This window comes from Ursus arctos, unplaced genomic scaffold (assembly GCF_023065955.2).
Source record: "Ursus arctos isolate Adak ecotype North America unplaced genomic scaffold, UrsArc2.0 scaffold_14, whole genome shotgun sequence".
Lineage (NCBI taxonomy): Eukaryota > Metazoa > Chordata > Mammalia > Carnivora > Ursidae > Ursus > Ursus arctos.
In genome coordinates this window covers 65117099-65133479 of record NW_026622808.1, presented here as the reverse complement: position 1 = coordinate 65133479, position 16381 = coordinate 65117099, and the positions used below count along the sequence as shown (strand labels likewise).

General features: G+C 41.2%; 1 protein-coding gene across 8 annotated transcripts in view; it reads right to left on the bottom strand.

The window, feature by feature from the left end:
* The window catches only part of ATG7 (autophagy related 7), a 233706-nt gene that overhangs the window by 34775 nt on the left and 182550 nt on the right, over positions 1-16381 (bottom strand). For 4 of the 8 annotated variants that reach the window (XM_057311937.1, XM_057311939.1, XM_057311936.1 and 1 more), the window contains one exon: positions 2993-13431. The exons of the other annotated variants lie outside the window; for them this stretch is intronic. In XM_057311937.1, coding sequence (XP_057167920.1) covers positions 13270-13431 — 162 coding nt within the window. In that variant the 3' untranslated portion in view covers positions 2993-13269. Of the gene's footprint in view, positions 1-2992; positions 13432-16381 lie in introns of those variants that run through there. 8 annotated transcript variants of the gene reach the window in all.

Genomic DNA, 16381 nt, shown 5'->3' with positions numbered 1-16381 from the left:
TACAGTGAGCATGAGCGTAGGACAGCGTGTATGCACTGTACCCCCTCTGCACTGAGAAGGAGCGCTGATTGTGATCATCGGAACAGAATCTGGGTAAGACTCACCATCCAGATCTAGTCCACCAAGGGAGCACTGGGTCTGAAGTAATTACCCTCATCTATTTATTTCTTCATCATTAAAATGGGGGTTGTTTATAAAACATGTCTGATTACATTCTGCTTTAAAACCCTCCAAATCTATCTACTGCCAAGGGTTCATCCGTGGTTCCTCAGCCTGGCCGGGAAAGCCCTGTATGATACGGCTTCTGCCTATATGAGAAGTTTTATCTCCCACGTCTTGCTCATGAGAATGATTTGCTCTGGCCAAACTGATCACCTCACTGACCCAAACCTGCCTTCTATGTCCTCCCCCTGCCTCTCTTGGGGGACTGCTCTGATACTCTGTCTATTCAGGTTTTAGACACTGGGGGACCAGTGTCATGATGTTCAGTGTCTTTGCCTGTGCACATGTCTTATCCCAACCAGATTAGAAATTCCTGGAGATCAGGGACCAAATCTTAGATTTGTTTTCTCCATGGGAATATTTACTTGCTTTACTTTGATGGGAATGAGACTTAGACTGTTCTATACATTTAGAAGAACTCTAAATGCAAGTGTTTCTCAACCTTTGGGGCACATCAGAATTGACTGTGGAGTTTTCCTTTTCTAAAATTCAAATGCTAGGTACCCAGACTTGGGATTCTCTTATGTTACATCTGAGGTAAGATCCATGCACCTTTATTTTTTAAACTTCCCCCCAGGCGATTCTGATGCATATCAGAGATTAAATATTACTGCTACCTATCCCCCAAAGGACACACAGACTTCCTTCTGCCCCCCGTTCTCTCCTAAGGTACAGGAGAAAGTCTGCTGACGTTGATAAAGGTGCTATCTGTGCCACTATACTCTAGACCTCTCTGAACCTCTTCATCTGTAAAACGTATCACTTGCTTCACAGGTTTGTTGTGAAGATCAAATGAGACAGTGCAAGTTAAAACACTTTGTAAACAATAAAATACAAAACGGTACTTTTGCTACTGCTACTGATTGTAATTAGCCCGGATGGGCCATGTGAGATGGGCTCGATGAAGACAGAGCCTGCTAAGCAGGGTGCTTATTCAGTCTGAAGCAAAGGTAGTGGGGGCCTGAGGTTCCCCAAGAGTACAAGACACTTCTCTTTGGTACTTACCTTGCCTCTATGCATTCCCTCAATTTATATATCTGAGGTTCTCGGCAGGAGCTGGGCCCCTGTTGTTCTCAGGCAAAAGCATCATTCCCTTTGCCCTGGCCATTACCCCATGACACTGCCCGCTGTGGTAATAATTAGGAATGACTTCTTTATGCTTGAGCTCCTTACATGGCAGCTGTAAAAGGACCTCTCTCACCAGCAACAGTGTGGGGGCATTAGGGGACCAGGAAAGAAATACCTGGCAACCAAATCTCCACACAGCCTTGAGTGGAAGCACAGAGGGTATTCCTGAATCCTACCTCACTCCAACACTTTCCTGCACATTCGCTGGCCCACGCTCACAGCCTTGGAAAACACCTGCAGGTAACCTGGCAAGGCTTCAACTTCACAAGTGAGACAGTAGAATGGTTATTATAAGATCTAGGCCTAAAATATGGACAAAGATGTGAACCAAGATGCTGTGGCTGTTTCTGGCCATAAGGCATGTGGAATATTTAGTTTAGATAACCAAATACTGGTTTTATCCACACAGTTTATTTACTGGTTGATGAAGCCATGGGAGAGAATATTTGAAACTGCAACACCCCACACCTACGATAACTGCAGTGAGAACAGCAGGACAGAGTGGCCAGGAGCATGCACTCCAGAGCCCAACTGCCTTAACTTGAACCCTGGGTCTGCCATTCACTAACTGTAAGCTCAGGCAAGTCACTCTACCGCTTTCTGCCTCAGTTTCCTCATCTCTAAAGTGAGGAAGAAAACTAAACCTACCCACATCATAGAGCTGCGAGGATTAAATGAGTATGTAAAGTTAGTTACAACAAACGAAACTGAGGATTATAAAAAATTGCACCTGGGTTCCTTATAGGACACAAGATGGTTGTAAGGTTTTCATAGCATTAGTATCAGGAAATTCATTGCTGAAAACATGGAGCTTTCCCTCTCCCCTCCTTTCTTCCTTCCTCCTTCTCCCCCTCCCTTCCTCCCTCCTTTCCTCTTTCGGTCAGAGCTTCAGAAGTTAAAGTATTTTCTAACAATAAAAGCACACACACTGGTCAGAGGATTTATGCTCTGGGAAATCTGACAAGTTGGAGTTTCAGCATTAAAATTTTGGATTAAAAAATGTTTGAGGCTCAATAAGGTATAGCCCTGTATCTGTGTTTATTCACATAGAGGTTTTGTTTTTTTTAAAATCTTGATGAAAAATTTTATTAGGCTAGAATTTCAGAGCTGGAAGGGAACTTTTGAGATCAACAGGTCTGTTTCCTTCATTTACCAGATGAGAAAACTGGGGTCAAGAAAGATTAAGGTTGTTTCTACTGTTTACCTTATCATTTAAATTCAATACTTTAAGAAATAATTGTTAAAATTCAATAAAAGCTATTCTCTTTTAATTAACTCCATTGGCTTTGAGGCCCATATCAAGTTTTTTCTTCAGGCTTCAGCAAGCCCCCGATTGTCAGTTTGGGTATGGGCCACTTTGGGAATGCAAAGGCTGTCAAATGTTTATTCTAGAATCTAACAATTCCCAGATGTCCATCTATATTCCAGGGTCTGGCTGAAGTCTGATGTATCAAAGAAAAGAACAGTAACAAAACAGTGACTTGTAAGGAGACTGTGCCTTCCTGGGCTTCCCTCACGCAGTCTGCACGTTGGCAAACACAGCACATTCTCATCCACCTTTCTAGTCTTATTCCCCAACCCTTCTCTCCCTGATCCCCATCCTCCACTGTGGATCCCCCACCCAGAGCTCCCACCCCTGCTGGCTGTCTAAGCCAGAACCAGAGCCCAGGGAGGCGCCAGAGTCCTTCCTCTCTCTCATACACTCACCACTCAACCAGTCACTGATGCCTGCAGATTCCAAATTCTCAAATTCATCCCCTTCTTTCTGGCCTCCTGTTAACCAAACCACTGTCCTCCTTGCACCAGCCTATCATCTGCAATCTGTCGTCTACCCTGTGGCCATCTTTCTGAAGCAGGGATCATGTCATCCTGCTAGAACCCTGTGGTTCTCCCCACAGCTCTCAACATGAAATCTCCACGTACTTGTGTGCCTGACCAAGCCTTGCACGACTAGCGCATCCGTGCCTCAGCCTCCCTGCCTGTCCCTCCCAGCTCTGCTGAGCCGCTCTCGGGTCACGGATGGTTTCTCTTCCTCTCTCTCATCTCTGGGTCTTTGCACGTGAAGTTTCTGTGGCCTGGAATAGTCTTGTTTTCTATTTGCAGCTCTTTCGAGTCACACCTTAGATGTACCTCTTCCCCTAGAAAGCCTCTAGTGAAGCACCCTATGGCCAGCCAGTTCCTTTCTATGACTCTTTTGCGTATATCCTCCACCTCCCTCTGATCTGGGCATCTGTGTCCCCCAGCTGGCCAGACATCCTTACGAACAGGGACAGAGTTTTTTCCCCACCGCTCTAAAACTCCTGGGCTCTGACTTCTTGTTCTCTCACCAGCTCCCCACCAGCCCCTGGCAACCACTGATGACTACTAACTCCACGGTTATTCCCTTCCCAGACTGTCATATAGTTGGAATCATAGTATGTAGTCTCTGCACGCTGGCTTCTTTCACTTAGTAACATGCACTTAAGCTTCCTCCATGTCTTTTCATGGCTTGATAGCTCATTTCTTTTTAGCACTGAATAATATTCCATTGTCTGGATGTATCATAGTTTATTCACCTACTGAAGGACATCTTGGTGCTTCCGAGTTTTGGCAATTATGAATAAAATTGCTATAAATATCTGCGTGCAGATTTTTGTGTGGACATAAGTTTTCAACTCATTTGGGTAAATACCAAGGAGTATGATTGCTGGGGGATGGATGGTAAGAACATCTTTGGCTTTGTAAGAAACTGCTGCACCGTCTTCCAAAGTGGCTGTAGCACTGTGCACTCCCACCAGCAATGAATGAGGGTTGCTGTTGCTCCATATCCTTGCCGGCATTTGTTGTTGTCAGTGTTTTGGATTTGGGCCACCCTAACAGGTCTGTAGTGGAATCTCATTATTGCTTTAAGTTGCAAATCCCCTGATGACAGATGATATGGAGCATCTTTTCATATGCTGTTTGGCCATCTGTGTATGTCTCTGGGGAGGTGGGGGTGCAGACGGGGACTCAGCTCAGAGTCTGCAGTACTCTGCTGGCACAGAGCTGGTGCTCAACAAACACCAGCTTAGGAATTATGTTAAAAAAAAAAAACCAAAAACCCAAACCCAAACCAAACCAAACCAAAGGGAATGAGAGCTGTTCCAAAACACACCTCCTTACTCCCATGCCTTCCTTCTGGCAGTTCCCCACTCTGAGATCTCGCTGCACATGCCACGTACTGTCAGGACAGTTTGGGTTTCCCACAGACAGCAGTGCTCTGTGCAGGCTTCAAGCCCCCACAACCTTCTTCTGTTCAATCTCCTTGTCACATGCACTGTATTTAACCATGGAAGACAGTTTACTATCTTATCTTTCATTAAGCTGTAAGCTGTTTGAGGGGAAGGATTAACCTTACACACTAACAAAAATAATGATTTAAAAAATTTACAAATGGTAAAAAGCTGACATTTTGGGTGAACAATCCTGTGAGTTGTACCCACACCTATGTCTGTGTAACCACCACCAAAACAATCTCACTCACTTTTGATTCCCTCACTGCCTGTGCAACAGCATCTTGGTCTTGTAACTATATGTTTAAGACATGTTGAACAGAATTACGCCATTTCTCAAGACAGAAGCACCCGGAAAGTGGCAAGTTTTTTTTTTTTTTACCACCTGCCTTTTCTTGAATTAAGATTAAAACCCAATTTATATCAAATCCCCCCAGGAACAAAGCATTCTGAAACCTTGACCAGATACCCCTGGTTATTTCTTGCATTTGGAACATTCTTTACTCTCCTCACCACTCTCCTCATACACGTCAGCATGCAGATCAAACTCTTTCACAGAGGCTTCCCCTTCTCTGAATTCTCTCAACGGATGCACTTCTTCCTATACTGCCAAATACACGCGCACTGATTAGTCACAATGCCTGTCCTGTCTCTGCTACGGGATGGTGGCTCCACACAAGGACCAAGCCTTTTATGCCTCATTCTTCTGTGGCTAGCCATGTGCCATGCCAGGGACTTGATGAACTCACACCTGGCCAATGACTCTTAAAAGCAGAGCAGGTCTAAATGCCCTACTCAATCCACTGTCAACCACAGAAACAGAAATGCAGTGAGCACTGTCTGAGCCTTAGTCATCTTGACAGCTAGTGGCTTACACAAGAGTCATTGCTGAGTCGGCTAACGTATAGTCAGTACACTGGGGCGGTGCAGTGTGGGTGACAAAGTGGGTGGCGTTTCCTGGAACAGGCAGACACATCTCATGTCTCCCTCTCCCAGTGGGAAAACCACTGAGTTCCTTCTGCTCTGGAAATAAGGCCCAAGCACAGGAAATGGCTTGTTGATCCGAAAATGGAAGGTAAAATAGGTAGCCCAAACAAAACACTATAAATGCCCAACTTTGAAGTTAATTATGTTTCTCTTACCAATTCTGAAATGGGAAGGGAAATATTCTCCTTAATAGATGAGAGCATGGGCCTTAAAGTCAGCCTGGCCAGACTCAAATTTTGACTACCACTTTGTCTAGGTGTGTGATCCTAACCAATAACTTCATCTTTTTCAGCCTTACTTTCCTTTCTGTAAAATGGGCATACTAATACTTTTAAAGAATAGCTGTCAGGATTAAATGAGGTAGTTTCCATGAAGCACTAAACAAAGTACCTGGGACACAACAGATGCCTATAAATAGTACCCACTATTTTTATTCTTGCTGTTGTTATGCTCTCTAACTTTCATCAAGCATTTCAAGTATAATACCTTATTTTATTTGATCTTCATTGTTATTATGAGATGGGACATTAATCCCAGGCAAAGGCAGAACCAAAGCTCAGAGCATGGATGGACATCACTGGTGACCTGGTTTTGTGGTCCCTTTGGCCAGACTGCAGCACCAGGCTCTGGGGCCCTTGACCCTGTGGTGGAACTCAGAGATTGAAACAATCTCTTTTACTTCCAGTACTTGGCCGAAGAAGTGAGAAAGAGCTCCAGCCCTCAGAGCTGGCTGGGAGGTGGAAGGGTGGGGGCAGAACTCCAAGAGGCAAGCCCATTGTAAAGTTAAGGAGACACTCAAGGCCACTGGGTGGGTGAAGCCACAGATGCTGGTAAATTATCCAGGGGGGCTAAGGCTACACATGGCATGCTGCCAACCAATTTAACTTACACTTGAAGCTATCAATTCTACCCCCAAGCCTGGAAGTCTGACTGCCAAGAACAGCATGGTCAAAAACACAGGATGAAAAAGAGCAGGATCAATTTTTGCTTCATGTTGAGAATGTGCTGTTTTCGGCATGAAAACCTGGGGAAAAGATGCAAAGAAAGGGCAGAGTCCCAAGGTGAGCCTCTCCTGCCCCACTGCACCCGGCGCACGTACTGTGTGTGTGTGTGTGTGTGTGTGTGTGTGTGTGTGGTGGTGGGGGTGCCCCAAAAGGAGGAAAAAGAGCTCTGGAGACCTGGGGCCAAGATATCCCTGGGGAAGGCCTGAGCAGGCACTCTAGTGTCTGTATCACCTGGGGTGGGGGTGTTAGTCACACATGGGGTTGAGGTTACCTCAAACGAGGCAGTTGGTTCATCAGCAGTAACTCAGGATTTGGGTTTTGTTTTGTTTTTTTTTTCCAACTTGGGGCAGAAGCAAGTCTACAAAGACAAACAAAAGGTAATATTCTAAAATATACATTCAGGTATGAATGTAGGGAATTGTTCTGCCTGAGAGCTGGGGGGTATCTATTTCAGACAAGGCGGCTAGTCCCAGAGATCCTGTGGCCTGATGGGCGGGGTGGGTGCCATTCTCCGGCCGGATGAAAGAAAGATGATACTGAAAGGGGGTGAAGATATAGGATTTCAGGCAACTCTGTGTCAGGCACGTATCTTCCTTCTGATTTCTGCAGACACCAGCTGGCTGGGGGAGGTGGAAAGGCCCACAGAAGAGAGGATCTCCCCAGTGGAAGAGGAAAACAGGGGAAGCCGGGGGGAGAAAGTCATTCTGGGTTCAAAGAAATCAACTTAGAAAGCTTCCCTTATAAAAACAGCCATTGGCAAATCCTAGCCTATTTATATCACCCGACCAAGATCACTATCAGATCCTGGGCTGAATCACAAGACCCTGTAAATAATCCTCACAAGTATGGGGCACTGGCTGCCTGATTTATGGGAAGATATTTGAAACACCACTGGAGCAACTGAGTCAGGGAAAATTTGAGTGCTGGCACCAAATGGTACACTTGCAAGTGGATCTCACTTTACAGAAATAGATGGGTTCCTGAAAAGTTGGCTCTAAAATTAATTCAATTAATGGAGTCATATTTTCCTAGTGAATCACATTTTTAAACTAGAGATGGACAGGGGGGAAGGGACACCAAAAAAATAAGACGATGGTGACCCTAAGACTAAATAAAAACCACTCTTCATTCAGCAAACTTTAAAATCACACTTATTTAAAAGGCCATTACAAATGCTCATAAAATAGAAGCCATTTGTCACTGAATATATGTCTAGCACCTCTGTTGTACAGGGAATTGCACCAGGCTTTGTGGGGGCTAGGAAGACTCTAGTGCCTGCCTCTTTGGAGCTCACAATCTGGGACTTTAAAGAAAATAACACTGAGCGTTCATGTTCCATCAGAAAACATCCCCTGGGTCGGAGATGAGAGGTGTGCATGAGGGGTTGCCTGGCCCTTTAAGTGCTATCTGGGGTTGGACCAGCTCTGTCTCCCTCCTGCCAGAAGCCAACAGCGTTCGCCTGTAAGTATACCTTTTTAAACTCTTACAAGCTAAAAGCTGTCAGCCATGTTGTGCTGTGTCAAATTGTTATTTATTTAACTTAAAAAAAAAAAAAAAAGAAAAACGAAAACCCGCCATGATCTGGGTACCTTAATAAAATGAGAAGAGCTAAGGTACTTAAAGCTCTCTGAAAAGTTAAAGGCTGTATGTACAACCGAAGAAGTTGTTATTTTAAACTTTAAAGGGCATTTGCTCAACGGATTTGTTTGTTTGGAAAAAGCCTTCCTCCTACTTTTTATGTTCTCTTGCTCATAGACTACTAATGGTCACTGGTGACAGGACTAGATACCTAATTTGTTATTGGTTCTGTCAGCACAGATCATGGCATATTGAGTCTTTGAGCAAGGGACAAACACACTCTGACATGGATGAGACTGTTGTCTCTGAGCTAATAACAATGTTGCCAGTGATTACAGGCATATGCACAGAATTGGGGAATAATAGCTCAAAATTTGCTATATCCCTTAGATACTATATACTTCAGGAACTGGTAACACTGGGGGAGTCTGTCCACAGCTAGTAAAAGTGAAACTCTTCTTGGCATTTCTGACTCAGATCTGAAAGTGCACAAAATGTCAGAGAATAAACAGACATTTTTGAATAACAGAAACACATTTTTTTGTTTCAATTCCATATAGTGATGAATGAAGCTGTGGCAGAGACTTATATTTATGCTAATATCACTTCTTCCCTTCTTCCTTTTACTGGCAGAACTCCTTCCAGTTTTTTAATAGCAACATAAGGGGCTGCCCTGAAGACTGCATTTCCCAGCCTGCCTTATACTGTAGGTGGTCATGTGACTGCCTGTTGACCAATGGGACGGGAGCAACATCCAGGTCATGTCCTTTAAAAGAGAAATCACTTACCCTCCCCTTTCCACATTCTAGAGGGTGGACTTGGCATTGCCAAGCCAGCTTTGACACTCCCCAGCAGGGCTTCTTAACCCTAGAGTCCACAGATCGCCCGCCCCCCCCAAGGGGTCCATAAATAGAAATGCTGGTCTTGTAAAGTTGGATGGGAAGAAAACTATACAACTTTCTTTTTACTAACCTCTATCTGAAATTTAGCATTTCTTCAGTTATCATGTAGGGAAGAAACCATAAGTGCTATTTGCCATATCCATGACTGTCAGCAACTGAAATTATAGATATTTTCATATCACATTATATTTGTTATGGATTATCTGGAAAAATCACATACACTTATCAATACTTTGAAATTACAGTCATTAGACTTGCCACAAGATCATTACTTGGCGTATTAATGAAGCACATAGTATATAATGAGTTCATTTTATTTTTTTGTACTTTGACAATTATATTTCAACATAATTAATTTCCACTGTAATTCTATGTGTTTTATCTTAGACATTTAAAAATACTACTCTGTGAAGTAGTCTGTAGGCTTTGTCATAGTGCCAAAGGGATCGATGGCACCAAAAATACATTATGAAGCCTCACCTAGGGGATGGCAGAGCAATAATATTTATGAAACTCAGGTCCATGGATGACCTTGTAGAGCAGAGCTACCCTTGAAGTTCTGGACCACTCCTCTAGATCAGGGCTGCCCAGCAAAACTTTCTGGGATGATGAAAATGTTCTATACATGCTGTTCAATACAATAGCCTCCAATCAAGTGGCTTCTAAGTGCTTGAGATGTGGCCAGCGCAAGTGAGGAACTGAATTTTAAATTTTATTGAACTGTAATTGATTTAAATGTAAATAGCCACAAGTACCTAGGGACTACCATATTGCATAGCACAGCTCTAGATTGTTATATGAGAAAGAAACAGATTTGTCTTGTTTTAACTGCCATATTTTTGGGTCTCCCTGTTATAGTACTTTAACCTATACCTTAATTAATACACAACCCTACCTAGAGTCAATAATAATAATAATAATAATAATAATAATAATAATAATATACCAGGGATAGAAGGTACATTTGTACAAACTCAACACATAAAGAAACTTGCTAACTAAAACTAAGAATTGTAATAGGGATTTTCTAGTTACAAGGCATTCCCATATACACTACTGTGTCCAATATCTATTATCACCCTGTGATTATTATTGCCCCATCTTATTCTCAAAGAGGTTAGGTGACTTTGCCGAAGTCACACAGAGAGTATAGCCAGGAGTCAGTTCTAGACCTTACCACCACCACACCATGTGCTTTCTTTCCAGCATTTTGAACACTCTGGACGGCAGTCCCACCCCCTGATTTCTGGGAAGGAGAGAGGAGGCAATGGAGGTTGAATCAGTCACCAATGGCCACAGATGTAATCAATTATGCCTATGTAATGAAGGCTCCATAAAAACTCAAAAGGATGAGTTCAGAGACCTTCCAGGTTGGTGAACTGTTCCCGTCTCATGTACCACTGTGCTGAGCCCCAAACCCCACAACGACAGAGCTCCTTTGTTCAGGTCCTCACCCTATGTATCTCTTCATCTGGCTACTGATTCATATCCTTTAATATCCTTTGTAATAACTCAGTAATCTAGTAAGATGATTTCCGGAGTTCTGTGAGCCACTAGCAACTTAATTGAACCTAAGGAGGGGGTCATGGGAACCTCTGATTTATAGCCTGTTGGCCAGAAGTATGGATAATAAAGTGGACTTGTAACTGGAATCAGAAGTAGAGGGCAGTCTTGTAGGACTGATGCAAGCTGATATTATCTTTGGATAGATAGTGTTAGAATTGAGTTGAACTGTAGGACACCCAGCTGGTGTCAGAGAATTTCATGGTGTGGGGGACCTCTCCCCCAATAGGAATTGGGTACTAAATCTTTAATGTCTACATTGTTACTTCTTGACTTCATGATTTTTTCCCCCTCATGTCAAAGCATTGTGTATCTATTTCCCATTTTGGTAAATGAGGATTTAGCTATCTTCCACTAAGCACCCCCATACCCTCACAAACTCTTACCTTCCCCTCCTTTCACCTTGTCAACATAACTATAATTCCATTTAGATCAGTATCTAATTGCTGTATCAAGCTGTGCTGTATAATATGCCATGATTACTTTTCATCTCTTCTACAAGGTTGTTTTCCCTGGAATTAACAACTATCTCTTTTGTTTTGCTTTGTTCTTAAATATTTACCCATAATTTAATCCCAAACTTTCTGCCAATTGTCTAAACCTCCTAAATAAATGCTCAGACTCATTAGATATTTCATTTCCTTAACAAAATCTGAGCTGGAGCCTTCTGCCCTGATCCAGTCTGTTGCAGTTGCCCTTATTGCTTCAGGTCATCCTGAAATTTCCCTTCACCATTATTCTGAGGATTCCTCTGTCTCCCTCCTGTGTGCCATCCACCTTTTCCCATTTACCGTGTCTTCTTCTTTCTTGGTTTATTTTTGTTTTTCTAGAGTTCATCCTTCAGTGGTTTCCTCAAAAAAGGTGAATCAAAGGTAAATTTCTGGAGAGACTGCAATCTCTGAAAAGATCTTTATTCTCGCTTCCTACTCAATTAACAGTTTGATTGGATACAGAATTGTAGATTAGAAATAATTTTCCTTCATGGTTTGAAAGCATTGTTTCATCTAGCTTCTGGTTTCTAGTATAGTTCTTGAGAAGCTGAAAACCATTCTGATTTTTGATTCTTTGTGTATGACCCTATTTTCCCCTCTCTTTAAGTGGTAGCTATTTTTTGACCCCGCTGTTCTGAAATTTCATCATGATGGGCTTTGGTGTTGGTCTATTGTCATTCACTGTTCTGGCCAGTTAGTAGACCCTTCCAATCTACAATCTTGAAGCTTTCAATTTTGGGAAAGTTTCTTTAATTCCTTCTTTTTTTTCCCCAGTGTGTTTTCTGTTTTTCTTTCTGCAACTTCTATCATCTGGATGGTGGCACTCCTACCCCAACCCATAATTTGCTTATCCTTTATACCCTATTTTTCATTTCTTTGTCCTTTTGCTTTAATTTTTGGAAGATATCCTGAATTTCAGAGTCTACTCCTTCTGTTGAATATTAAACTTATTATGTTTTTAATTTCTGAGAGTTCTTTTTCATTATCTGAATATCCCTTCTCACGGCCCTTTGTTCTTGTTTCATGAATATAATCTTTTGTTTCAATGAGAACATAAAGAATAGAGGAATTTTTTGGAGAATCTAAAATTTTCATCTCTTGACATAGTCTGTTTCCTCCAATTCAGTTTAGTCTCTGTCTTTAAGTTAGATGCCTGGAAATACTTGGTTTCTGCTCCTATTTAAGGAGTTACTCAAAAGCTGTTTGAGGTGTACTGTGGACTCCACTGTAGGGCCATCTGGCTGAGCTATCACGTCACAGAGCTCCTGATATTTTCTCTTAGGGTTGCTCAGATTCCCTGGAGATGGAACATCCTCCCTACTGTCTGGAAGGCATTTAAACTTGATGACCCGTGTTGCGGGAACCCACTGTGGGGAGGTCTGATCTCTCTGTATTTGATACGTAAACATTCATTCAATCCATGTTTTCAGTGCTATATAGCCTACTTTCAACTCTGATATGTCCTTGTCCAGGAACTGTTTTACTCTAACCAGAAAGTAAACTTTTAGTTTCCTACCTGGAGCTGGGTAGACAGGTGTCCTATTGTGCAAAGCTAGCATGAGAGGCTAGGGATCTAATTGCCTCTTAAAACATCCAACCAACCCTCCTGTTTTAAGCCTCATATTTACTTCCCATCTTCAGATGCATCTACTGTCCCCAATTCTCAAGTCTTCAGGTAACTCTGTGGAAACTCTTTCTGTCCATCTCTCTTAGTTAGTTTGGACTGCTATATCGAAAACATCACAGGCTGGGTAATTTAAGCAATAAACATTTATTTCTCACAGTTCTGGAGGGAAGTTCAAGATCCAAGTGCTAGCAGATTTGGTGTCTGGTGACAGCCTGCTTCCTAGTTCATATATGACTGTCTCCTTACTGTATCCTCACATGATGGAAGGCCAAGGGGGTTCTTTGGAGTCCCTTTTATAAGACCACTCCCATTCATGAGCAGTCCACCACCATGACTGTCACCTCCCAAAGGCCCCACACCTCCAAATACCATCACGCTGGGGATTAGTTTATAAATTTTAGTGGGACACAAACATTCAGTCTACAGTACCATTTTCCAGACTCCAAATTTTTTGTTGCCATTGTTTGCTCTCCTATTCTTTTTATCTTTGAGGGTTAAAAAAATATCCCTTTACTCTCAGGCTGTTATAGGAAGGATAAAAAATAAACATGCTTGACCTTTTCTTGTTTTTCTTTTTCTTTCTTTCTTTCTTTCTTTCTTTCTTTCTTTCTTTCTTTCTTTTCTTTTCTTTTCTTTTCTTTTTCTTTCTTTTTGAATAACACATTCATATGGTTCAAGCTTCAGGAGGAAAAAAGATTATATAATGAAATCTCTCTCCCATCCTTAATGCCCAGTCACCCAAAAACGCTCCTAGGAAGAAACCAAAGATGCAATTTCTGGCATCCCTCAGCCTACCTTAATCATTCTAGATTTTACTCTATATTATCAGCCTATTTGTATCATCTTAGACTTTGCTTTATTGCTATAGCTCCTATCATATTGTATGAAGAACTTGAAGAAACAGATAAAAACCTGAAGGAGGCTAGCCCTTTGGGGGAGGATTAAAACAATGATAAGATTTATCTTTTTTATCCCTTCTATTTTATGTACACTTTCCCACCTTATATGGCCCTGTTCACTGCCTCAGACATCAAGGAGTAACCACAAAAGCTTCTCCCCAGCTACTATTAAACCAGCTCTACAAGAAGGGATCAGAGAAATTGTTTTCATGTGAATGACTAATACAGCCTACTCTGCCATTCTTCCCCTGAAGTGGCTGAATTTTCACAGGAGATAAAACTTAAGGCCAAAGGAATTAAACTCCAGTGGCTGCCATTTTGGGAGTCACCCAGGACAACAGGTCACTTTTGCCAAGATGTGCTGTTAATGGGACTATGCTTACCAGGAAAATAGGGTCAAGCCAGAGCAGACTCTCAACACTAGACGATTTTCAAACTACGCAAATGCCAAAGAAGTTATCTCTTAATATAGTGAGCACCAAAGCTGAATAGGACAACTGAAACATTCATACATTAATAAAGATGCTGCTTATAGTAATTTTCCATCTAAATAATAATGTTGGGTAACAGTACTGCATAACAAAATTACCATGAAGTAAACTTAAAATAAAAATTATCCATAAATTGTACTTTTTAAAATGAGTGTCTTAAAAAATGTAACTGAAACCAAGACAGCAAAATGTTAGCTTCCAGTTCTGTGATAAAGCAGATGGTATCAGATTCACTTTCTTGCCGTAAACAATAAAAACTTAACAAAATATATAAAATAAGCTACAAGGCTCAGAGAGTAACCAACACAGAAACTCAAGCAGGGAGCAATTGTTTTGATAGAGGGACAAGGCAGAAATAAGTTTGATGCTGCTAAAGTGGCTGAGATTTGGGGAGCAGGGTGGTAGAGATGATTGAATGTTAGGGAGGGAACCCAGAAATCTGCATGGAAATTGCCCTTGGATCCTTGGCTAACTCTTGGGCTACTGAGTGGTGGCTGAGACTCCTAAAAGTCTGGGAGAAAGTATGTGAAGCTGAGACTGAGTAGAAATGCCAGGCATTAAATAGTATTGGAAAGATGCTGGATTTGGGGTGACGGCAGAGTGGAAGACATAGGTGAACATACCAAACATTCACTTATAACTCAGAAAAGCCACCCATAAGATTTATCAATCATACTTAGCAGTAAGGGGACACTAAAATAGATCTTCCCTAAATAAGGCCTTCTAGTAACTTAGCTGACTGAACAAATTTAAACACTCTGTAGAATAAGATGATACAGATAAGATAATCTAGAGTAAGTCTAGTATTTACAATGTCTGGCTTATAATAACTATTTACTAAATATTACTCCCACCCCCCGAAAACTGTAAAATGTACCAATTATCAAGAGATAAAAACAGTGATTAAAAGCAGAGTTGATCCAGATATTTGACTTAGCAAAGACTCCAAAATAACTATGATTAATATATTCAAAAGAAAAGAGATAGAAAAACCAGATGAAAAAATAGAATATTTGAACTTAGAAGCCACAAAAATAAAAAATCCAAAAAACTTCCCAGAACTTCCAAAAACAATATCAGAGATTAAGAACTCACTGGATGGGTTCAACAGTGGAGTAGATATGCAGCAGACTGGATTAATGAGCCAGTAGATAGGTCAATATTATATATACGAAATAAAGCACAAAGAGAAAAGGGAACAGAAAAAGCAAAACAGAAAGTAATATAGAGTTGAGCCATAGTCAGATGATCTAACATTCATGCAATTAGACTCACATTAGGTAGAAAAAGATAGAATGGAAAAGAAGACAAATTTGGAAAAAATGGCAAGTAATATTCAAAAGCTGAGGAAACATATCTACCCTACAGATTCAAGAAGCTCAGTGATCCTGAGGCAAGACAATAAACAGAAGCAAACCTAGGTACATCACAAACTGATAAAAAGCAAAGATAAAGAGAAAATCTTAAAAGTAGCCATGGGGGGGGGGCGGTGAGGGGGAAGGACACATTACCCTCCAGGAAACAACAGTAAGAATGAATGTTGATGGAGGTTAAAAACATGCTACTAAACAATAAATGGCTCAACGAAGAAATCAAAGAGGAAATCAAAATTACATATGGAGACAAATGAAAATGAAAACATAATGATCCAAAATCTTTGGGATGCAACAAAAGTGGTTCTAAGATGGATGCTTATAACAATGCAGGCCTACCTCAAGAAGCAAGAAAAATCTCAAACAACCAACCTAACCTTATCCCTAAAAGAGCTAGAAAAAGAACAAACAAAACCCAAAACCAGTAGAAGGAAGGAAATAATAAAGATTAAAGTAGAAATAAGTGAAATAGAACTAAAAAAAACCCCAACAGAACAGATAAATGAAACCAGGAGCCGGTTCTTTGAAAAGATCAACAAAATTGATAAACCTTTAGCCAGACTTATTAAAAAAAAAAAAAAAAAAGAGAGAGAGGACTCAAACAAAATCAGAAATGAAAGAGGGGAAATAACTACCAATATCACAGAAATACAAAGGATTACAAAAGAATATTATGAAAACCTATATGACAATAAATTAGATAAACTAGAAGAAATGGATAAACTCCTAGAAACATATAACCTCCCAAAACTAAATCAGAAAGAAATAGAAAATTTGAACAGATCGATTACCAGGAATAAAATTCAATCAGTAACAACAACAACAAAAAATCCCAACAAACAAAAGTCCAGCACCAGAGAGCTCC